The sequence below is a fragment of the Periplaneta americana genome, chromosome 9 (assembly GCF_040183065.1).
Source record: "Periplaneta americana isolate PAMFEO1 chromosome 9, P.americana_PAMFEO1_priV1, whole genome shotgun sequence".
Classification (NCBI taxonomy): Eukaryota; Metazoa; Arthropoda; class Insecta; order Blattodea; family Blattidae; genus Periplaneta; species Periplaneta americana.
This window is the reverse complement of record NC_091125.1, coordinates 62,543,600-62,568,773: the sequence shown is the minus strand read 5'-3', so window position 1 is coordinate 62,568,773 and position 25,174 is coordinate 62,543,600. Positions and strand designations below refer to the sequence as shown.

Genomic DNA, 25,174 nt, shown 5'->3' with positions numbered 1-25,174 from the left:
CAAGCGCGGATCGAACCCGCGCCCGAGCGCAACTTCAGACCGGCAGGCAAGCGCCTTAATCGACCGAGTCACGCCGGTGGACTGCAACTAATATTATAATTTTCCAAAAACAATAATATGTTTTATTTTAAAATTTTCTGATTACCAACTCCAATAAACGGTTTGTGGCTTTGTTTAAAGGAATCGCTGTTTCACCTTCCGATTTTTCCATGTCACCATATTTTATGGCTGTGTAAAATGGGTCGTTGATTAGAAAACATTTCAGTTCACCTTGCACAGGAATATCCACTTTAAGACTGACTGACTGATCACAGCGTGTAAAGCTTAGCGATGATCTTTAGCGTTAGCGTTGGTAGCGCTAGCTATTGCGACGAACTTCACATAACCGAACAGCAGCAGCGCCTCCAATCCGATACGCATGTTCGCTGTGTCGACCAATTGGATTTGTTTTCGTTTTATTAAAAGTTTATTTCATTCATTAATAGTTTTCTCCCCAAGGGCAGGTCTGTCATTACAACCTCAGCATTTTCCAATCTTCTCTATTTTCTGCCTTCCTTCTAGTCTTCGTATATGTTCGTATCCTAATGTCGTCTATAATCTGATATCTCCTTCTGCCCCGAACTTTCCTCCCGTTCACCATTCCTTCCAGTGCATCCTTCGGTAGGCAGTTTCTTTTCAGGCAGCGACTCAACGAATTTCTTTTTCTCTTCTTGATCAGTTTCAGCATCATTGTTTCTTCACTCACTCTTTCCAACACAGCTTCATTTCTTATTCTGTCTGTCCATTTCACACGCTCCATTCTTCTCCATATCCATATTTCAAGTGGTCTCCATATCCACTTTCTAGTCGTTTCTCTTCACTTTGTCGTAATGTCCATGTTTGTGCCACACTCCACACAAAGCACTTCACTAGTCTCTTCTTAGTTATTTTTTCACAGGTCTGCATAAGATTCTCTTTTTTGTTATTAAAAGCTTCCTTTGCCATTGCTATACTCCTTTTGATTTACTGGCAAAAAGTTTATTATAATAAAATTACAAGCATATGGAGTCTCTACCCTTCTGCACTTCGTTGTTCATAAGGAGTGCTAACTAATGCATTACTTTCAGTTCTCAAACACCAAAATCTATTTTAAATGGGTAATATATTAATAACTTCGACTTCCCTTATCAGAGGAAAGTAACATTTTCTAATTAATTGTAAACACTATATATTTTGAACATATCTGTCTCCCCAAAAAAATTTTTAGACCAATTACTGTCCTGAATTCTCTATGAAAACGGCAATTCGAAAAGGCGAGAATTGCCAGAAATTACAAATTCTATAAGGAAGATTATGCTTCAATGTCATAAAAAGAGGTATGAATATACATTCACTAAAATGCCATTAATACTTCCTGACTTCGAAACAATGAGTATTTATAGCTAATGTATCATTACATTATGTTTTACACGAGGACATTGTTTCCCGAGCTTTGCACTGACAGCACAGGTAATCCGCACTGGACAAGCAGTCTTTTGTATGCACGTTACATGGCGGTGAATTTGTATCCAATTACCTTCGTCGTATCTGTCACAATAATGTGTTCAACCTAACAATGAAGGATTTATTCGAGCCACCTCTATCATCGTGTGCTGACGAAAGTTCCATGTTCATATGAAGTCATCTGTAAGCAATAACTATAGCAAGCTTTAAACTTTCAACACATTGCATTCTTTCTCTTATAGGCCTACACCATGCATTTCATGAAATGATGCATATTTTTTAAGTAATATTTTAAGCGAAATTCTCTATCTTCACTTGTTCTTCTTAGCGATTTTTATATAGACTGTAATTAATATTTTGAACTCGAAACTTCGTAATACTTCATATTTTGAAGAAGTTCATCCTGTGAAATGTTCAGCTATCCTTAACGTAGTATCAGAAAAAAATTATCCTTTTGCATTATTTATTTGATGAATTGATTATGTGTTTTTATCGAAACTTAAGACTAAAAGTAGAAAACCCCGGTGAGAAGATAGAAGAGTTAATAGCAGAGAATAACAAATTAAAGAAGAAAATGAGGACTACGATCTCAAGATGATGAAAAAGAACTTAATAATTTTCGGGGTCGAAAAAATGAGCCGGGAAAAAAAAGGACGGATACCTTTGAGAAAGTGAGAGATATATGTGGTGATCTTTAATATAGAGTTGAGAGAAGAACATGTCGACCATACATACAGGTTAGGGAAAGGGACTAAAAGGCCTATCTTCATGAGCTTTATGAATACAAAAGTAAGGGAAGCTATTCTGAATAATCTAGGACGCCTCTGTGGCTCAGGAGTGACAGTGGAAACAGATATGCCATTTGAAGTAAGAAATAGAAGAACACGGCTACTACCTCATATGAAAGCAGCGAGGTCGAAAGATCACTTTGCTAAAATGTGCGAGGACAAACTGAAAGTGAACGGAAAATGGTATGATCTGGAGTTTTACCTGAGGGATTAAGATCGTCCAGAAGTTGGACTAACGAGAAGAACGAAAGAGAACAGTGGACATATTTCAGCTTTGCAGAGGGAAGCAGAGATTCGACGTTAGCCACGTAAGCAGAGGGAAGGAGCAGGAATGGAGGAAAAAAATCTTCCTAACTTCAAGGAAGGAACAAGTGATAGTCGCAGATCAACACGGTAACAAGAGGGAATAGTAGTGAGGTCAGGAACCCACATGCTGACGTTAGAGGAAGTGTAAAGATGACGACACAACAAGGAGAAGAAAACAGTAACATGATCATGCATAGTGAGCGGAATCCTAGTCTACATACAATGGCAGTAAGGGCAGAGCACTCCAGAAGAAATGTGGACAATAATGTAACAAGGAACACGGGCGCTAGAAAAAAAGGCGAGAGGGGATAAAAAGAGAAACCAGGAGTCGGGAAATTATAGGAAAGAAGGTAGTGAGAAGAATAAGGGTGCGAGTTTAAGTGGAAATCTAATATATGAAAGTGAAAGTGTGGGGAGGAGAAATAGAAGAGGAAGAAAAGAAACCATTCAAAACAGTACCAGCGTAGTTATTCTATTTATAAAGTTAGTGAGTGTTAGAGATAATGAAATTGTAAGGAAAGACGAAATAAATAGAAAGAAAAACAGAGATAGAAATAAGACTGAAAGGTCAGAACTTGCGACAGCTAAGAATATGGATATTATAGATTCAGAGGTATTAGATTCGATTAAAAATGTGGGGATGTGATCAAAAAGTACAAGTAAAGTGTAAATGTAAAAAGATCGAGAAGTGTGGGGGAGAGAGGAAGTGTATAATCAAATGTGTAGAGATAAAATACAAGTATTTATGGGAAGTGAGAATAGTGAGAAAGGATTAGATGTAAATGGAGTAGTGAGAAAATGAAAATGAGCACAAACAGAATGAATGAATAGTAACAGTCAAAAAGTGTTAAGAGAAGTGAATAAGTGGCAGCATAAAATTAATACTAACATTTGAACATTGCAACAGTAAATGAATATGAGAGAAAGACAGGAGAAAAGATCAAAGAACAAATAGGATAAATAATACAATATTATAAAGTATAGAAAAAAGTGAAATTGAGATTTTAATAAATATTAGTTAAATAAAAAAAAGAAGAGGGTTGAAAGTAGTATATAGTATTAGAGATATCAGGAATAGTGAACAAATAGAGAATAGCGAAGGAAATGTAGGATAAATATTGAAGGGTAGATTAGACTGATTAATAAAAAAGTACATAATTATATTAAAAGTGGCACCGGATATCAGAAATGTGAGGTACACCATTATATGTAAAGAAGTGCTGTGACGAAATATATATCATTCATATAATGTTTAGAATCACCCTTACTGTCATCCCCCAACATATTTCGCTTTCCTTCTGAATCACCCTATATATAAATGCTTCTCTTTTTCTTTCTTTCTCTCTATTTTTTTTAAGTAAGAAGTTCATGGAATGCATATGATTCTCTGAGTTCCTATACAACTACAAGTTTGTGCAATACATGCTACTCTTTGTTGCACTGCAAAACAAGAGGTTTATGAAATACACCTTGCTGTTTAAACCTTTTAAAGCGGGTAACTTAAGGAATGCGTGCTAGGTATTGCTTTCTATGAAGAAAGACATTTACGTAATACGTACAATCCTTGTATTTTTGTAAAAAGAGAAATTTATGAACTACGTGACTTTTGTTTTTAAACAAGAAGCTGTAAAATTGCTTCTATGGTAATATGATGTGGAATGATCGTCAGAGCCAGTGAACAATGCTGTTCGATTTTTCCAGACAATGAAAGGTCCGCAGTTTGAAGGTGCAACAGGATCGAGGCGGGACAGGCATTATTTATCACTCATGGTAGTAAAACAGGACACGTAATTCATGGGGCACATTTCCCTGCAGGAATGGGGTTGACTGTTTCTCCCTTTGTTTTAGTACAGCAGCGCACTCATATATATAAATCGAAGCTTCACCCGGCCTTTCTTTAGTATATATTTTTTATTTCCTTCCTATACATCGTAAATGAATACCCAGGAATAAAAATTTATGTTCAAAAGTCCTGATAGAATGAAGACACTATTCCAAAGAATGTCTTCAGTTTTCATTTTTGTTGTCTCACAGCAGATTTTCTTCCTATTTCTTTCATGACATGTTATTGAACATTCTTAATTTATTCCATCAGTATAAAACTATATTAGTACTTACTTACTTACTTACTTACTTACTTACTTACTTACTTACTTACTTACTTACTTACTTACTTACTGGCTTTTAAGGAACCCGAAGGTTCATTGCCGCCCTCACATAAGCCCGCCATTGGTCCCTATCCTGAGCAAGATTAATCCAGTCTCTATCATCATATCCCATCTCCCTCAAATCCATTTTAATATTATCCTCCCATCTACGTCTCGGCCTCCCTAAAGGTCTTTTTCCCTCCGGCCTCCCAACCAACACTCTATATGCATTTCTGGATTCGCCCATACGTGCTACATGCCCTGCCCGTCTCAAACGTCTGGATTTAATGTTCCTAATTATGTCAGGTGAAGAATACAATGCGTGCAGTTCTGTGTTGTGTAACTTTCTCCATTCTCCTGTAACTTCATCCCGCTTAGCCCCAAATATTTTCCTAAGCACCTTATTCTCAAACACCCTTAACCTATATTCCTCTCTCAGAGTGAGAGTCCAAGTTTCACAACCATACAGAACAACCGGTAATGTAACTGTTTTATAAATTCTAACTTTCAGATTTTTGGACAGCAGACTGGATGATAAGAGCTTCTCAACCGAATAATAACACGCATTTCCCATTTTTATTCTGCGTTTAATTTCCTCCGAGTATCATTTATATTTGTTACTGTTGCTCCAAGATATTTGAACTTCTCCACCTCTTCAAAAGATAAAATTCCAATTTTTATATTTCCATTTCGTACAATATTCTCGTCACGAGACATAATCATATACTTTGTATATTAAGTCATCTCAAAACTCGTTTCATGTAAACGTTCTACAATTTTTACTTGAATTGCTAGGCAACGGATAATTCATTTATATTTATTGTTGATGTAGATTTTAAACACATTTCAAGAAGCATTTAACTGCAACTGGAGTTGGGGTTAGAGTGCCTGACTGTGAAGCAAGCGAACCTGGGTTCAAATCCTAGTTGGGACAAGTTACCTGGTTGAGGTTTTCCAGGATTTTTCCTCAACCCATTAATATCAAATGCTGGGTAATTTTCGGCGCTGGATCCTGGACTCATTTCGGTATCATCTTCATCTCACTCAGGCGCCAGATAATTATTGCAGTTGATAAAGCGCTGTAAAATGAACTAAATAAAATAATTGCGACAAACAGTTCCTATTAGCTTCAGTTTCTCAATGAAAATGTGTGCTTCTGCATTTCTTTTAGAAAAAAAAAAAAGCATGAGTGCAAAGTCAGCAGCTTAAGAAATATGTGAAATGGAAGGCGAAAGAGTGGCCAGTAACAGTACGGCACCAAACTGGTTTAAGCTATTCAGTTATGGAAATCTAAGCCTTGAAGATAAATCTCTTTCAGGAAGACCAACTGTTCTGGAGTATAATGCTGTATCATGCACTAAATTGGTAGGGCAACTAGTCGCCAGTAGTAGTGAATTGTCAGCAAGTATCGGTGTTTCTAAGGCCACAGTCTGCCACCAATTTTAAATCGTATTGTATCAGCCAGCAACTAGACGGCAAGGCGAATGGACGGACTGTGACGTGCTCAGAATTGCAGAATCAGCATAGAGAGAGCGATACTCAAAGCCAAAGTAATACAGGGTCGTCGGGCAACAGGAAAAGCAGTAGACGAAGGTAAAATAGGTGTGAACTTATATGAGTATACAGCAAGAATTGGAAGGTTTAGTAGAAGAAGAGTTAAAGATGAGAGGAAACGGGAGAGCGATAAGAAGAGAGAATTACAATGGGCGAAGCCATCGGCATAGCTCAGTCGGCTACAACGCTTGCCTACCGATCCGGAGTTGTGCTCGGACGCGGGTTCGATTCCCGCTTGGGCTGATTACCTGGTTGGGTTTTTTCCGAGGTTTTCCCCAACCGTAAGGTGAATGTCAGGTAATCTATGGCAAATCCTCGGCCTCATGCGCCACCATTTCCATCGACGCTAAATAACTGAGTAGTTGGTACAGCGTCGTTAAATAATCAAGTAAAAAAATACAATGAACGATTGGAGTAGCCCTAGTGATGTTAATAATGGGAGGAATTGAAGTGAATCCGGGGCGAACGAGTGTGAAGAGCGAAGATATGAGAGAATTAATTAAGGAACAAATGAAATTAGAGTTCATAAAAATCAGTCAGGAAATAAAACTAGAGCCACAGAATTTCAGGCAGATAATTACAGATTTGAAGACAAACATAGAGAAAAACAGCAAATGAATCGAAGAACTACAACAGTTATTCATTTATCTAAACGATAACAGCTCTCTGTATTAACAGGCTGCCACAAAGACAGAGCATATTGTGTAATAGGTAGTTGAAAGTATAAATAATACACATATGTTTAAGTTGAATGGAGTCTTACAACAATGAAAAGAAATGACTGAATAAATAATTAGGTACTACTTAATTATTTGAAGATCCACTGTTGACCGTAGAGATGGTTTCGGAAAAAAAATGGTGATTTAGAAGATAGCCAGAGGAAGAAAAATTTGATAATTTGATAATTTCCGGTCTAAACGAGGACGAAAGAGAATATGGAAATGGAACTTACAATGCAGTCCGGAGATTGTGTTGGGAGCTTTTCGAAATAGACGTAGATGGCAACATACAAGAAGCTTGTAGAGTTGGCAAGTGAAAATTTCGGTCAATTTCAGTTAAATTTCAAAATTTAAGGGCGAAAATTATTATGAACAGAGTGAAAAATGCGAAGGGAACAAAATTTTGTTTTGGAAATAGTCTTAATTACGAAGTAAGAAAAAGAAGAAGAAAACTATTGTTATAATTTCTGAAAACGGCGAGAAGCAAAGGACGTTTTGCAATCATGAATAAGGACGAATTGAAAATTAATGGTAAAGTTTACGATCTCGAATACTGCGAAAAGGATTGTAACAAAATCAGAGTTTTGGTCTGAAATCGAACGAAGTCAGGTAAATCATGGGAAGCAGCGAAGATACGATGAACGTGAAAATACATTTGGATCAGCACAGGAAGTGCAGCATGCTAGGAAGGAAGTAATGCAGACGACAATGAATTCAAATAATGATGAGGCGATAGAACATAGATGTCCAATATATTGTAACTCGTACGAAGTAACCCCTGGCGTAAGCAACCCAAATTCTTTAAGGTCGTTTTTCCTATTTTGTAAGGAAAGTTATTGACCTTAGCACAGCATGCTTGACGTGCAATATCTCCTGGTTCTATAGGCGTTTGGACACCCATGCGATAGAAGATGTGCAATGAGGATACTTGAAATCGGCTGCGGGACGAAACTGCTGACCAGAATAAACAAAGGAAGAAGAAAAAGCGTTAGGCAGATAGCGGAAACTGCTGACGAAGAATTATGGAAACAGCTGGAAGTGCCTGAGGTCAGGAACATAGTCAATACAAACGGAACAAATGAAAGAGAAGACATGGGAGAAACGAACAAAGGAAGGAAGCAACTACCAGAAGAGTGTCAAGACAGAATATTTAGAGCTTTTTAGATGTTGTTAGAAGAAAGTGGCAAAGTGAAGGACGGTTTACAAAGGGCGATGGAATTAGTGAGGAAGAAGGGAAGTCTGGGGTGACAAAAATGGGAGAATAAGAAAGAGAAGATAGTGTCAAGTGTCAGTAGCAAGTGTAAAGAGTGTAGTAAGATAGACATAGAAGTAATGAATTAAAGTTAACGAACATCGGAACTAATGAGAAGTGGAAGAGATAGTAATGAGCAGTGGATTGTAACAGTATCAGGGGTACTATATCTGCAGGAGTATTTTATATAATAGAAGAAGTGATAGAAGAGGGAATTTGGGAGTAGGAGTGAAGTGAAATGGATAATTACGTAAATAAATATAGGGGAGAAGAGTAGGGAAGTAATAAGTGATGTGTCAAGGATGAATATATAATAGGATGCGAAACTTACCGAGTTTCCCGTAACACATACTAGAGGCGCTGTTGTAGAAAATGATCTTGCTGCCACCTGTTAGAGGGAGGGGCGTTATTACATCTAGCGGCGCACCAAGTAGCGAAAAGAGTAATTACTCCATGCATTTAGCAGCGCACTTGGTGACGAAAATGTTAAACTGTGCAGAAAGTATTCCCTCCCACCCTCATAGATATTCAAAACTAACCCAATTTAAAATAAAACATTTACATTTTTATTCCTCACAGCAGCTTCTACTGAAAATTCTTACCGGAGCCAACAGGAAGATAAAAGATACGATCTATTTTACACTATCCAATTAAAATATAACTAGACACAGACAAAAAAAAATAAAGCAAAAGGTTAGATAATTGGGATTGTATTCTTTGGGTATTTATTGTACAGCGCAATAGAAAAGTCTGCAAGAACTACTTAGATAGTTCAATTTATTACATTACTATTACTTTACAATACATTCAACAACACTATTTTTACAGCGTCCATAAACATCACTGTTTAACATGCATTGCTTATACACACACATAATATCACTTTATGTTCACTTATTAGCAAGTTTCTGTCTACCATCTTGTCTCCTCGTCGAGTCCTCGAGCAATATCTCGAACGGATAAATAGAGAACTCTGGGTAATGTACCCAATACGTAGTTCTAATGTTCACCACCTACGAAGTTGGGCGCTGATCATCTTATTTGAGCCCCCCAATGCCAGATGGTGCTGACCGCAGTTTCGCATCCTATTATATATTTATCCATGTAAGTGTTGTTAAATAGAGAAAATGGAAAGATAGATCAATAATTTTGGAGAAAATAGCTGGGGGGAAAAAGTAATAAGTAGGTGGATGTGAAAATAATGAATAAAAAATAATGCAAATAATGAAGGAAAGGAATATACAATATCTAATATATGAGCGAGAAATGTAAGGGAGACAGTCTAGGTAAGAGAGAGAATGGAAGAGAATACGTAGGGAATAATAGGTAGCAATTCAGCTAAAACAGAAGAATAGCAAGTAAACAGGAAATACTTGGCAAAGGAATATGTGTTTACTAAAGTTTTGTATGTACCTATAGACGTCTATATTAAAGTTATGGTGGATTCAAAAGTAAAAATGCAAAGGTCCACCATAACTATGAATTGTAAAGTTTGCTGACAAATACAGGGTGTTAAAAAAAGTATCAAATATTTTAGGAGGTGATAGTATGCATCAAAACAAGAAAATGTCTAATAAACATGGGTCCTGCAACACATACTTTCTGAGATCTGAACACTTGTTCATAGGAGGTGCTCAATGTGACGTCCATTCATCGCAATGCATTACTTTGCTCTACAATACAGTACACTACCAGATAATCATATTGTAGTTGACACTCCTGGCATGGAATAATGATACGTCGCAAGGAATACTGAAAACAAAAGTCTGGTTGTGGATATGTGCGAGGTTCAGCAGAGATGGTGTTGTGAATTTTCGTAATGAGCATGTGTAGGCTCATGAAAATCTCCATGGAGTTGAAGAAACAAGGCATAAGCACCGATTCTCAATCAACTTATGGGCAGGCGTTCTTGGTGATAGATTAATAGGGCCATACGTGCTACAACAGAGATTAACTGAGGATCGTTATCAGGACTTTCTTATTAACGTATTAAAACAAATTTCAAAGAGTGTGTGATTCCTTACGCCGAAGGGCAGAGGAATGCATTGCCATGAATGGACGTCACATTGAGCACCTCCTATGAACATGTGTTCAGATCTCAGAAAGTATGTGTTGTAGGACCCATGTTTATTAGAAATTATTTTCTTGTTTTTTATGCATACTAGTACCTCCTAAAATATTGGATACTTTTCTTAACACCCTGTATATTTGTACAAAATATATATATATAATACATCATGTCATTCCATATATATCATAATATATTATCATCATATCATATCAATTGTGTCCATACTCGTACGGTGACGACTAGGTCCATATGAATGGACGGAAGCACAGTTGTAGGAAGTAACTTTTGAGACGATGTTATATTCGTATGTTATGTATCAGATGTTATAACTTCCACTTATACTAAATAGTTCATATATTTTAAATGTCAGTGATTGAGATTTCATGTACATTTTGTTAATATTATTTTCTCCTCTACGAAACAAACTCTTTACAAAAAAATTTCATCATATCACATTTCTCTTAGCTATTGTTGTGTGTTCCCACAGATTGTTAAAGAGCTTGTAGCCATATTGAATATTGACAGTGAATTCATCTCGAAAGTAAATGCGTGATAAAATTGTACTTTTTATACTTACTCCACCAATATAATTTGCATTATTAATTTATGGTCTGTCTTTGCTTTGCCATCGCACAGACACATATATGTACGTATGTTACTATGAAATATTCAAAAGGTGCAATTATGTTGTAATTAAAAGTGATTTATATTTTATTGCTTATAGACGATGTTATTTATATAGTACTGTACTTATAGTATAATAACATGTTGTATGTTACATAATTTCAATAAAATTGAAGTTACATACTTCGTGCAATAGATATTAATGGTGAATAATTATGGGATTATATATGCATTTTACTTTCTCATTATACGAAACAAATCTGTTGGAAAAAATTTGCTTGTCACCTTTCTGTTATTTATCCGCCTGTGTAGACCTAAGTCTGTTTTAGACTACTGTCCGTCCGAGTGGTTATGTCGCAAAGTTGTCGAAACGGGGGAAATTACGTGATATGTACTTACTTAACGGATCCCTTTTCTTTAGGTTATTTTAAATAGATATAGGCCTATAATATTACATAGGTAGAGGTCCAATTCCGAACAGCAAATGTTTTCAGGAAATAGATGAGACAGTACATCCACTAGCCTTTACAGAGGAACCAGCAGAAACGGGTGGGAGAAACCGAGATGCGACATAACCACTCGAACGAACAGTAGATGATAAGATGATTTACGGCGATATTCAATACATATAAGGCAGTTCATCTGGAAAGTATGTACATGAGACATGAGAACTTTTGCTCGAAAAGTAACGGTACCAGCGGTTGTTTGAAATTCTTAGGGGAAAAAATGGCTGATTAGAAATTAGCTCGACTTTTTCCTTCTTCTTTTTTGATTGCTTTGTATCGGATAATAGGTAATTGAACCTGCTTTCAAAAATACGTGTATTTGAAACTGACAATTATCATCATCAGAAATATGTAGTCTATATGTAAAAATGTTTAGTCGGATATAGCTTCAGGTCATTGAAAGGTGTATTTAAATCTTCATTCCATGATACACTCTTTTAAAACGTATAATTGATGCACGTTATTGAACAAGTAGTAACTACTTCACGGTGTTAATATTGTAAATGTTGGTGGTAAATTACCTAGATATCTAGTTTCGACGTGGTTTGCGTCATCGTCAGAATCATAGTGAGTTCCAGGGCTATCTTCTAGTTTCTTGTTGTTTTCGACACAATCATGAACAAACCCCACCACAAGAAGAAGCCAGGAGTTAGCGCTGGTACTCACTATGATTCAGAGGATGACGCAAACCACGTCGAAACTAGTCAACCAGGTAATTTACCACCAAAATGTACAATATTAACACAGTAAAGTAGTTATTACTTTTGTTCATCAGTGACATAAATCATATCTTGTCTATAATTCCCAGATACTTAGAGTCATAAAAGGCCGAATCCTAAGTTAATATTTGAAATATAGGCTTACGATAATTACTAAATTGTAATTCTTTTATCCCTTCGTTGGAAAGACTGAGAAACGTCTTAGTTGTTAGACTACACCTACAGTATCAAGGTCTTCAATTAAGTACTCGCGCAGAAGGGAAGTAAATTTCATTGTAATGTTGATATATCGATCATTTTCCGACGATAATTTTCACTATTTACTGAAAGCAATTTTATAATATTATCGTTTGATGGTAGTGCAGAAATGTATAATGAGAAAGTATGTGCTATTAACATAACATTGTTTATTTGATATTTCCCGCATTGTATTCTAAAATGTATTTTAATTTTATAGGTTACTTCTCAAATATACATTCTAATGACAACCGGGTGATTTTGTACAGAATGAGTACACTAGATTAATACACATATGTAAGTAGAAGTCAAAAATCAATTATTTGCATATCGTACAGTTTTTATACTTCCTAGTTGGTCATACGAGTTCAGACCAACTTTTTGTTATACTTGCATGTAACTGATATTTTATTGCATTTTATTGCAAGTCTTTTCTGAGAAATAAATATTGTGCGTACTACTAAAAGCTTCATGCTTACGGAAACCTGCTTTCTTTTACTGCTTTGTGCTTTCAACTTCCAACATCACACAAGTCAAGCAATTATTTTGTGCACTTTTAAATAACTTGATGGTCTTAAACTTTTCTCTGTGTGCCACTCATCAGTATGTCTTTTTATAATCCATGTATCTAAGTTATGACACTTGTGCATTTTAGCATCGTTTCGTCCCTAATGTGTGATTAAGCAGCACGAGTAGGCCTAATTACAGGAGCTCACTTTTCCTATTGTCTTCTTGTCTAATGCAATTTATTTGGTGTGACCAATTCCATTATAAACAGGGATTTTGCTTGTTTGCACTTCTATGTTTGTTCAGGTCTTTATGTTAATAATTTTCACTATGTTAAATAAGTAATAAATAATTGTTAAACAAATTAAATTTGATATATAAATATAGTGTGAATAACGTCAAAAGGTCACATATACTGGAGAAATTTGTGATATGAATTTCATGTCACAAGCTGTAAGCATAACAGGTGAGGCTACTTCATCGCAACCCAAATAATAAGGAGGTTTTTGAGAACAAAACTTTATAAAAACAAAACTTCAAGAGTGTTAAAATTGTTTTAAAAAAGGTAATATACCTTGTACAACAGACTGTAACGTTTTGATACCGCTTTGTATGTCTTCATCAGCGTCTGGTGAACAACTACCAATATAATACTGTAGTATGGATGTAATTTATCGGATTACTTTATAATAAGCGCTGGAATTATCGATCATCCTCTCTAAAGCTCATTTTGAAAATATTTTTCGAATCATGGCGCATTTCGTCTTTATCCAGCCATGCCAAACTCAGTTGAAGAGGAAAGTATGACATCAACTAATCGCTAACATTTCTTGTTTTCAACTAATGTATCAATATATCAATATTCGGTTGAATTGTGTCAGTACGTAGACTCAGAGCAGAAACAAGATAATAATAATGTAATTTATTATACTGATTAGTAAAAAAAAACTATTCGAAACAGTATATTGATCCAAACTTGCACTTATGCAACCTACAAAATGTTTCATGTTACGATGTATTTCTATTGCAGTCTATACTAATAATAAATCTGTAAGCGAAATTTTTCTGGTAATTTTCGCTTTTCCAAAAATAATTGGTGTTAACATGTATAATTAACCATCCTGAAGCCGAAAATCGCTTTTTTGAAATTTTTGTTTGTATGTCTGTCTGTCTGTCTGTCTGTCTGTCTGTCTGTCTGTCTGTCTGTCTGTGTCTGTCTGTATGTTTGTTACCTTTTCACGCAATAATGGCTGAAAGGATTTCGATGAAAATTGGAACATAAATTAAGTTCGTTGTAACTTAGATTTTAGGCTATATGGCATTCAAAATACTTTATTTAAAAGGGGGTTATAAGGGGGCCTGAATTAAATAAACCGAAATATCTCGCTTATTATTGATTTTTGTGAAAAATATTACATAACAAAAGTTTCTTTAAAAATGATTTCCGATAAGTTTTATTCCAGGCAAAATTTTGATATTTCTGTCTGTCTATCTGGATGTTTGTTACCTTTTCACCCGATAATGGCTGAACGGATTTTGATGAAAATCCATATTAATAATAAATCTGTAGCCGAAATTTTTCTGGTAATTTTCGATTTTCCAAAAATAATTGGTCCTAACATATATAATTAAGCACCCTGAAACAGAAAATCGCTTTTTTGAAATTTTTGTATGTCTCTCTGTCTGTCTGTCTGGATGTTTGTTACCTTTTCACGCGATAATGGATGAATGGATTTCGATGAAAATTAGAATATAAATTAAGTTCGTTGTAACTTAGATTTTAGGCTATATGGCATTCAAAATACATTATTTAAAAGGGGGTTATAAGAGGGCCTGAATTAAATAAATCGAAATAACTCGCTTATTATTGATTTTTGTGAAAAATGTTACATAACAAAAGTTTCTTTACAAATCATTTCCGATACGTTTTATTCTTTGAAAAAGTTTGATAGGACTGATATTTAATGACATAAATGAGTTTTAAAATTAAAATAACTGCCATCTAAGGCGGTGTAATAAAATAAAAAGCAAATGACATCGTCTATAAGGGGCTTTGGACAACAAAAATCGAAAGCTATGAAACATAGCCTACAGAGAATGTTTCTGTGTTTGTATGAAGTAATACTTACTTACAAATGGCTTTTAAGGAACCCGAAGGTTCATTGCCGCCCTCACATAAGCCCGCCATCGGTCCCTATCCTGTGCAAGATCAATTCAGTCTCTATCATCATACCCCACCTCCCTCAAATCCATTTTAATATTATCCTCCCATCTACGTCTCGGCCTCCCTAAAGGTCTTTTTCCCTCCGGTCTCCCAACTAACACTCTATATGCATTTCTGGATTCGCCCATACGTGCTACATGCCCTGCCCATCTTAAACGTCTGGATTTAATGTTCCTAATTATGTCAGGTGAAGAATACAATGCGTGCAGTTCTGTGTTGTGTAACTTTCTCCATTCTCCTGTAACTTCATCCCGCTTAGCCCCAAATATTTTCCTAAGCATCTTATTCTCAAACACCGTGAATCTATGTTCCTCTCTCAGAGTGAGAGTCCAAGTTTCACAACCATACAGAAGAACCGGTAATATAACTGTTTTATAAATTCTAACTTTCAGATTTTTGGACAGCAGACTGAATGATAAGAGCTTCTCAACCGAATAATAACACGCATTTCCCATATTTATTCTGCGTTTAGTTTCTTCCCGAGTGTCATTTATATTTGTTACTGTTGCTCCAAGATATTTGAATTTTTCCACCTCTTCGAAGAATAAATCTCCAATGAAGTAATATCGTAAGCTAAATTAACCGATTTGTATAATTAATTATTATTTCACCATTTGAAAGTGTAGTTTGTCTAGATGGACATAATGCTATAATGTTATTACAGTAACTTCTGAGTGAATTGAGGGCAGGTAAGATTAAAATAGCTTCTTATGCACAGAAAACTTGATGGTTATTCTGTATATTCGTTTCCTGTATTTCTTAAAATAATGTTTATGTAAGTTACACATTCATTTTAATCTCAGAGAATTAACGAACAACGAGAGTGTATTAATTTAGTATGCAGTAATAGTATGTTAGCTTAGCATTCCATTATTTTATAATCCAAATTTTAACTATGCTCAATTGAATCGTGTTTTTTATTTTTTTATTTTAGTAGGTTATTTTACGACTCTTATCAACAGCTTAGGTTATTGAATTGTGTTAAAATACATAAAACACATATGCATTAAATGCAATGCAAAAAAATTGGGTAATGAGCCAAGCAGATTACGTTGCGCTGTTGTAAAAGTTGTTGCTGCTGAGATTCAAGAGCCCCCATAACAAATTAAAAACTTACTTATCGGAGTACATCCGTTATCAACACACTTTTTATATAATATAATATAATATAATATAATATAATATAATATAATATAATATAATATAATATAATATAATATAATATAATATAATATAAGTTATTTGAAGGGTTCAGAACCATAGTGGGCCAAGCGCCATTTACTGAATACGTAGAAAACAAGGGTTAAAATTAAGTTATTACCATAATTCAATGGAAACATATAGCAAGTAAAATAAAGTATACACATTAAATCTAAATGAAGTCAATGTTCATTAAACTATGGTTGCATGTAATAAAAATTAAGAAACATGTTAAAGGAAATTGTCATTGCACCAAATGAGTGGTCTCTGGACCAAAATGATCGCATTTTGATTTTTTAAATACAATTTAAATTAAGTAACATCTTAAACGATTTATCCTTCTATCAAACACTAATGTTCCCTGGATCAAATATCCTATTTTAATTATGTAATTACTTTATATTTATTTCTAACGGGTGCAGCGGAGCGCACGGGTACGACTAGTATTTAGTATAAATCTAGATCACTTCTCCCTGATGTTTTATGAAAGTATTATTCTGCATTGTAAGATATTCTAGTTGCAACTGTACAGGAACTTCTATTGAATCGAAAGTTAATGGTTTTCAAAGAGAAGCGTATATTTATCTAATGTAATTAATTTCTGAAAATCTGATCTTAAATCGAGTATATTGCCTTTCCAGATTGGGGATGTAGTTGTGATACAAATCTAGCCTTTTATTTTCGAAAGCATCCAGAGAAGGAAAATGGTATGTGATGTGACTGCTGTATTGAGTTGAGTTTTCCATTAATCTAATTTAGTCATGAATGTCTCTATGTTATCGATCATGGTTACTATGAGACGGTCTTTGCCTTGCAGTTGAGCATTGAGCGTGTTAAAATGACCTGTCAGATCTGTTAAAAATGAAAGGTCACTAATCCATTGTAGGTCTAAAAATGCATCTATAGCAGTTTCCTGTAAAAATAATATACTGTAAATAAGTTGTCTTAGTTATAACTTACTGCGTTTATTTAAGTGTAAAGCTCAATGCATATGTGGACATTTTAAAATTTGAAGACTTGAAGTTGTCGAATACTAATTAGTTTAATACTAACCTTTAATTCTAAGAACAAGCGAATTGTTTTTCCTATAATTTTTACCATGGGCAGCATTGAAATGACGTCTTATATTATAATGCCGTATATAACAAAACTGAAGGAAACAAAATAGGTAATTAGTTTTATTATATTTTTCAACAACAAAATAATCATATTCCTATTCCTTATTGAAGCTGTATCTTTGTACTTTAGACAGTGCCATTTCAAATATTCTGTAAACTACTTACCACTGAATGTTTACGTTCTGCAGCTAACGACTGACCAGAACAGAACGTAGGGATGGTAATGTATGCGGTCTAGAGAGCGCATGTTTGGCATTCCTGTCTTTAGCCATAGAATTGAACCCTAGACACATTGTACATTTCATTCAATTTATGAAAGACTGTTGTCTTATATAGAATTTAGTTTTAAAAATGTTGTAGCTTCTCAAGGTCTTGGATACACCTGCCTGTTGAACTAACTTTCTTGATGATTTCGTGGAAGAGACTTCATTTTATAGCCTAGATGTATTCGAGTCTTTCTTTTGTTAGAACGAGATTTATGAGCGTTCTTTTCTCATTTAAGTATGAGTCAACTTCTCTCACTCTTTTCACTATTTTTCGGATTGTTGACCCAGATGATTAGTACGATTTCTTCATAATATGTGTCATGAATGAAGATTAGTTGCTGTAATATGTACTGCATTGCCACGAACTAAATAAATGAACTGCATTGTATGGAAGTCAGCTATATACTAATGGCCTAACCTTGACGTCCCTTTAGCCTGTGTTATTTATCCGTACTACGCAATACAAAACCTTCGTACAATCCATCCAGGGAAGTATACACCATTTCCTCTCGATTCACGTTCGATGTATAATAGTAGGCTACAGATCGACGGCATTTACCTGGGCGAACCTTGTTTCTGGCTAACTGTCTATATCTTCATGCATGCAAAGGACATTGATCAAACTACTGTAAAACCTAAATTTCTACTCGATTTACTAAATTTCCTTTCATATCTATTCGTTATATCGTCAACTTTAGAGGAATATTACCCGTTTCTACTGCTTGTAGCTCTTATTTATAACGTTTCTTGCGAATCCAGAGCCTACACATTAGCTGGAGACAGAATATAATGTAGCCTGGAATGTAACTGATGCACAGTCTTAGAAAAAAATTGTCGCACAGAGACTTTATAAGTCCTAGAAAGGGGGTAGTGAGCATGATCAGAGGACGAGCGACCTGGTTCACAAGAGAACGACTAGTTGAGGTAATAAAATTAGTTTGTTTCATTGTATGTCTAATCATGTGCACTGCCTCTTTTCTGGAACATAAAGTATATGTGCTACAAAACTTTTTATAAGACTATGTTTAAGATAAACTTACTTCTTGTATTTACGTTCTTAACTCACAGAACTGCTGTTTAAGCAGACATCAGTCGTCAGCCTTCATAGGTTTCAGATTTCAGTTCTCTACAGTCTTTTTCATCGATTAGACAAGATAGGTACTTATCTCAGACTTCTGTACCAAGGTTGTTCTGTAGATCTAATTGATGATCAAAACAAATTATGGAACAAAGTTATACCTCTATGGAGGAAGCAGAGAGGGCAGGCTGGGCTTAGTCTGGTTTCGTCTAGGAGCATGGAGGGCACTTAAAATCATCAACGAGGATGATACGAGAATATGTCCTTGTGGTAGAGGCGAGACATCACAACATATTTTGTTGCAGTGTGAAGCCACAGAAACTCTGAGGAAACGATACCTACAACACTCCTTCATTACATCTAGCAACGAACATTTGGTAACATATGATGTATTAAATAATGCCAAATTCTCTGAGAGTGTGGGGAAATTTATGGCAAATCAGGGGGAGGCGACCGAGAAAATTAGGGTAAGGATCATTTATTAGTGTTGCAATGTATACTAGTACTGACACTGAACGCAAATAATGTACATGATAGATTAATGTTATTTTGTGTTCTATTGTGGTTTTTAAAACTGTGTTTTAGTTTTTTTTTGTTAAGTTTATTGATACACGCCTTAACATCTGTGATCATACATTGAACAGTCTCAGTATCTCAGTCGAACTCATTCTGAGCTACAAATACTTGGTCGACGACAAAGTTCGTAATAAATTGTTACCGTTATAGAAACCCGTAACCTGAATAACATTTTTTCACTTTTCCAAAACAGATTTCAAGTAAATATTAAATGAAGTTGTAAAAAGCTCTGGCACGCTTAGTCATAGCACAGGACTAATAATTAAAAATGTATATCATCAGCACAACGCAGGGAAGAAACACTGTGACACACGAGACACATCTTAATAATAGTACACGAAGTGGGAGAAAGAAATCTCTATTTCCTTCCGAGAATCAACCCTAGGATCTTATGTTAGTCTCAAATAACAACCCTAATACATAAACCGTAATATTAAAAAAGGATGGAATAAATTTGTTAAGTTCCATTCCGGGACCTTAACCTTCGTAGCATAATACATAAACCATAGTTGAAGTTTCAAGTTAGGTACACAATTAAATGTAATTATCTGATATATCTGTATCGTTTTTATTTACCTTAAAATATTATGCAAATGGTACTTTACAGTATGCTTCATATGTGACATAGATTACAATATTAATTTAAATACATAAATTAGGTACAGGAAATGTTTAAAAGAAAGTTTCTTCAAGCGCTATTCTCATGCAGAAGCTTTTGTTACTTATTTTTAAGTTTAAGTCGATTATTATTTGCCGGATATCTCCAAGGCTCTCGAGATTAATCTTGTCCATGCCCAAGTCGATTTCTCCTTTGTATAAAAGCCACTGAAATAATATATTGAAAAAGGTATGACTGTAGATGGTTATATATGAGAAAATACAGCAAGAAACAAAAATTACAACTCTTCCGTCTCTTTCATTAACCCTTGAAAAGTAGTAAGAAACGATTCAAAATAAAACAGACGGTGAATCTCTTTAATACTCCCAAAACGACGCCAAGAGAACTGAATATATGTGACAATGTGATAAAACTTTACGGTATTCAAGCTACTAATTGTTAAGTTCTAATACTGACACTCTCATAATTATGGAGATAGTACTACCTACCGTATATATGAAAGAATGGCGAATACTTCCTCGTATGCGAAAGCGAGTATAAACTCTTAATATAAAACATACATATTAATTTAGAAAATATGTATAGGTCTATAATTTTACTCATAATCTGAATAATTTAGAATTTTAAAAATTTTCAATCGTGTATTCATATTTACTAAGTACGTCATTTAAAGCTTATCAAACATTTCAACCTAAAGAGTGCTATGCATAGACATTTCGCTAGCCCGCGCTACAAGCGTGGTAAACTAGCCCCGGCTATCGACTGATTAATTGTACAGGATTCATATTATCATATCGCTAACGCTGGTTTATGAATACGAAAAACGTAGGTTCGCTGATCATCCACCGGAAGCCCGCGATAAGAATGTCTATGAATATGGCCCAAATTGTCTTATTATTTAATCCTCTTTTTGGCATGTGTGACCTTACAGGTATGAAACCCCTTCTATAGACCAATGAGATAATCTGTGCTGTCTGGTCAGATTGTAGCGGTGATACAAACATGTTGATGCAGCAGTGATGGAGAAAAGGAAGTGATCGGAGAAAAAACTTAGGGTGCTATTCATAGACATTTCGCTAGCCCGCGCTACGAGCGTGCTAAACTAGCCGCGACTATCGACTGGTTATTTGTACAGGATTCATATCATATCATATCGCTAACACTGGTTTATGAATACGAAAAACGTTAGTTCGCTGATCATCCACCGGAAGCCCGGGCTAAGAATATCTATGAATACGGCCCTTAGAGTAAATACTTAAAAGGTCGCTTAAAAAACTCGGTAAAACAGTCGAACTTTCTTAGGTTACCGGTACATGATTCTTATGGAATCCGCAATTTATAATGTTAAAATATAAGTATAAGATCAGAAACATAAACTTGTAATTAGTTTGTCAGATATATTAGAGAAAAATAGTAATTTCAGTTTTAAATAAGCTACAAAATAAAATATTGGATTTCTATACACACTAATAAAAGCAAAATGATTATTTGGATTTCTATACACACTAATAAAAGCAAAATGATTATCGACAAGGATCATAAAACAGTGAAAATGTTAAAGTATAGAAAATGAAGAAGGAATCCGGCTCAGAAAATATGAGGAGGAATGAATAAACAAATAGGCAGAAATTAATAAGTAACTTAATAAGGAACAGATTATTTACCGACCAATTGGACAAGTGGATGAGTGGATAACTAGACAGATTATTGAATGCATAACTAGGTGGTTTGATGTGTGGACGATTAGGTGGACAGATGAGTGGAGAGGTGGATGGATGGATTTTATTTTGTTTTATTGGGTTATTTTACGACGCTGTATCAGCATCTAGGTTATTTAGCGTCTGAATGAAATGAAGGTGACAATGCCGGTGAAATGAGTCCGGGGTCCAGTACCGAAAGTTACCCAGCATTTGGGTTGAGGGAAAGCCCCGGAAAAAACCTCAACCAGATAACTTGCCCCGACCGGGATTCGAACCCGGGCCACCTGGTTTCGCGGCCAGACGCGCTAACCGTTACTCCACAGGTGTGGATGGATGGATGGATGGATGGATGGATGATCAGGTGCATTTATGAATGAATTATTGGATGTTTAACTGGATAAATAGATGGATGGTAAGATGGATAGATAGATGGTTGTGTGTATAGATGACCAAATAAGTTAATGGTTCAATAGATGAATCGACGGATTGATATGGGAATGACTGAATGGATAACTATATGGATTGATAAATAATTTGGCTGATGATTGGTTGCATTGATGGATGAATGATTGAATGGATGATTATATGGATTATGAATGATTGGGCTGATTAGTTTAACTGATGGTTGAATGACTGACTTGGTGACTAGATGGATGATAAATGAATGGAAAAATTATTAGATGTATTTATATATGAATGAATGGCTAGATTAATTAATAGATGATTGGACGAATGATTAGGTTAATTGGTGGTTTAATGATCGAATGGATAATTATATGAATTGGTATATGATTGGCTTCATGGATTACAATTTAGTAGGCCTATCTGATAACCTGCATTATCATTTCTTAATTGTACATAGGCTAAACATTTTCTGCACCTAAAAATGCAATGTTCACGTAATAAAAACCAAACTTTAGTAGTTAAAACTGAACTCACCTCAGAAGGCACAGAGTTGTCAATAAACGACTCCATATCTCCGGTAATTGTTGTGTTATTTGACTTCCTTGCATTTGCTAGAGCGTATGTCAAGTCTTCACCAAATATACCACCATCACAAGGCACTGCCTTTATAGGAAACTGTGAACAGAAGAAAGAATTTTCAGTCTTGAAACAACAGATAAATTAGAGTGTCCTTAACACGTGAACAAATTAATATTCCAAATCACTTCTAAACTTTGTTACACAGGACGAGAAGAATGTGGTGCGCTAATTTTAACAATTTCCTTAAAGGCTATAGGAAGCGACATAGTAGGCCTATCTAACATCGATTTTGACACCAATAATGAATGATTTCAGAAAGAGAACATTTTCCACTATAGGAAATAGGAAGGGAAAATCTAATATTAATTTAATCGAATTAATGTTTATTCATCAGGAGTCTGTGACCTAATCGATTGGACTTTCACTTTGAGAGAGGAACAGAGGCTAAGGGTGTTTGAAAATAAAGTTCTTAGGAAAATATTTGGGGCTAAAATGGATGAAGTTACAGGAGAATGGAGAAAGTTACACAACGCAGAACTGCACGCATTTTATTCTTCAACTGACATATTTATGAAAATTAAATCCAGACGTTTGAGATGGGCAGGGCATGTAGCATGTATGGGTCAATCCAGAAATCGTTTAGAGAGTTAGTTGGGAGACCTGAGAGAAAAAGCCTTTGGGGAGGCCGAGAAGTAGATGGGAGATACTATTAAAATGGATTTGAGAGAGGTGGGATATGATGGTAGGGACTGGATTATTCTTTCTCATCATAGGGACTGATGGCGGGCTTATGTGAGGACGTCAATGAACCTCCAGGTTCTCTAAAAGCCATTTGTATGTTATTTATATAACTTTTATTATTAAGGAAGCTAAATTGCTCTAAGGTTTTAATTATAGTCTATCCTACTCTTCTCAAGAATGTGATCTTTGTATAAGAATTTTAAATATTATTTTAGAAACAAGGAGACTTTTATTTTTGTGAATTATATCTGTGTAATAATCTGGTATCAGAATCTTAAATTTTAATTCAGAAAAAAAAACAGATATGTTTGTGAATCACGTAAAATTTTATGTCAAGTATTCTTTTATCAAAACGGAACTGTCGCCGAACACGAACTTTGTTCTTTCGAAGTACTTTCATGTAGCGTTCTTATGTGTGATATGTTATTATTAAACAAATAAATGATAGATAAGAATATATTCTTAACTTGTACTAAGCGAAAGTATGAAGTTAGGCTAACGTGTTTGGAGTCCGGAAAAAATTATATCATACGACAGGGATCCTCGCACTCAAAGAGTCACTGCTCTATATAGCTTCCCTCTAGAGAAAAATGAAGCTATAAATTTCGTGTCATAGATTTTTTTTAGTGTAAAAGAAACTGTACTCGAATGATGGGTAAAATATACCTGGCATTTTCCTCCTTTATGACTATAGAATTCTGCTGGTCATCATTCTTGCATCGGAGGCAATGTATTCCTGCTAAAAGTATCTTCAGTTTCAGTTGTTTGAAATAGCCGGAAATAACGATCACCACTGGTCATACCTATTTGGCCTGATGATGGAACCTGTATGTAATTCTCAAACGTTGGAAATGTTAAGTTTCAGGAATACCCGAAACTCTGTTTCAGCTCACATGCACCGTGAAAGTCTAGAAACGGATATTACATGTCGTATTTCGAAATCAAAAGAATGAGTTTTATTTTTCTAAAATAATAACTAAAAATAAATAAATAATTTATTTATTTAATCTGGCAGAGGTAAGGCCAGTAGCCTTCTCTTCCGCCCAGCTAGACTCTAATTCTAATTGAATCCAATTGGTTGCATAGTTATTACATTAATATCTAGACCATAAACAACATGAAAGTAAATAATGAAAGTTGGATAACTAATGTTAGTGGGACAATAATGACATTGGTAAGAAATAGTAGTAGTAATAATAATCATAATAATAATAATAATAATAATAATAATAATAATAATAATAATAATAATGAGATAATTTCAATATTTATTCTTTGATATATACAACCATTAAACATTGAAAAACTTGAAACAGCTATTATTGTTAACAAGAATTGTTAGAAAAATACTTCCTCAGTCTTTTCTTAAATTGCTTAAATGTCTGACAATCCATAACATTACTCGGTAGGGAATTCCAAAGTCGAGGAACAGCCACAGTGAAAGATGAATATGAGGATGCTAGGTGGGAGGGAATGGATAATATTAAGGAGTATTGTGATCGGGTGTCTAGGTTATGGTGGGTGGATAAATTTTTAAAACGAGACGCAAGATAGACAGGAGTGGAGAAATGCAATATGTGAAAGAGAAGGGAAAGTCAGTGAATTTTCCTACGATCTTCTAGACGGAGCCAGGACAACATTTCGAGGGATGGTGTTACGTGATCAGCCAGGCGAATATTGCAGACGAAACGGACGCACATATTATGAACACATTGTAGTCTCCGCGCCGAAGTAACGCTTAGGTCAGTAGACAGAA

General features: G+C 35.0%; 2 protein-coding genes across 6 annotated transcripts in view; one reads left to right on the top strand and one right to left on the bottom strand.

Annotated features, from left to right (window-relative positions):
* Nucleotides 1–25,174, top strand: part of LOC138706004 (uncharacterized) — an 843,117-nt gene that overhangs the window by 559,284 nt on the left and 258,659 nt on the right. For 2 of the 4 annotated variants that reach the window (XM_069834881.1, XM_069834876.1), the window contains exon 4: nucleotides 12,626–12,702. The exons of the other annotated variants lie outside the window; for them this stretch is intronic. The gene's annotated coding sequence lies outside the window, so the exon portion shown is untranslated. The remainder of the gene's footprint in view (nucleotides 1–12,625; nucleotides 12,703–25,174) is intronic. 4 annotated transcript variants of the gene reach the window in all.
* Nucleotides 1–25,174, bottom strand: part of LOC138706005 (uncharacterized) — a 58,405-nt gene that overhangs the window by 26,387 nt on the left and 6,844 nt on the right. Inside the window, exons 3-4 of one of the 2 annotated variants that reach the window (XM_069834882.1) lie at nucleotides 22,633–22,773; nucleotides 19,929–20,199 (exon numbers count right to left, since the gene is read on the bottom strand). In XM_069834882.1, coding sequence (XP_069690983.1) covers nucleotides 20,047–20,199; nucleotides 22,633–22,773 — 294 coding nt within the window. In that variant the 3' untranslated portion in view covers nucleotides 19,929–20,046. Of the gene's footprint in view, nucleotides 1–19,928; nucleotides 20,200–22,632; nucleotides 22,774–25,174 lie in introns of those variants that run through there. The other variant, XM_069834883.1, reaches the window with a different exon arrangement.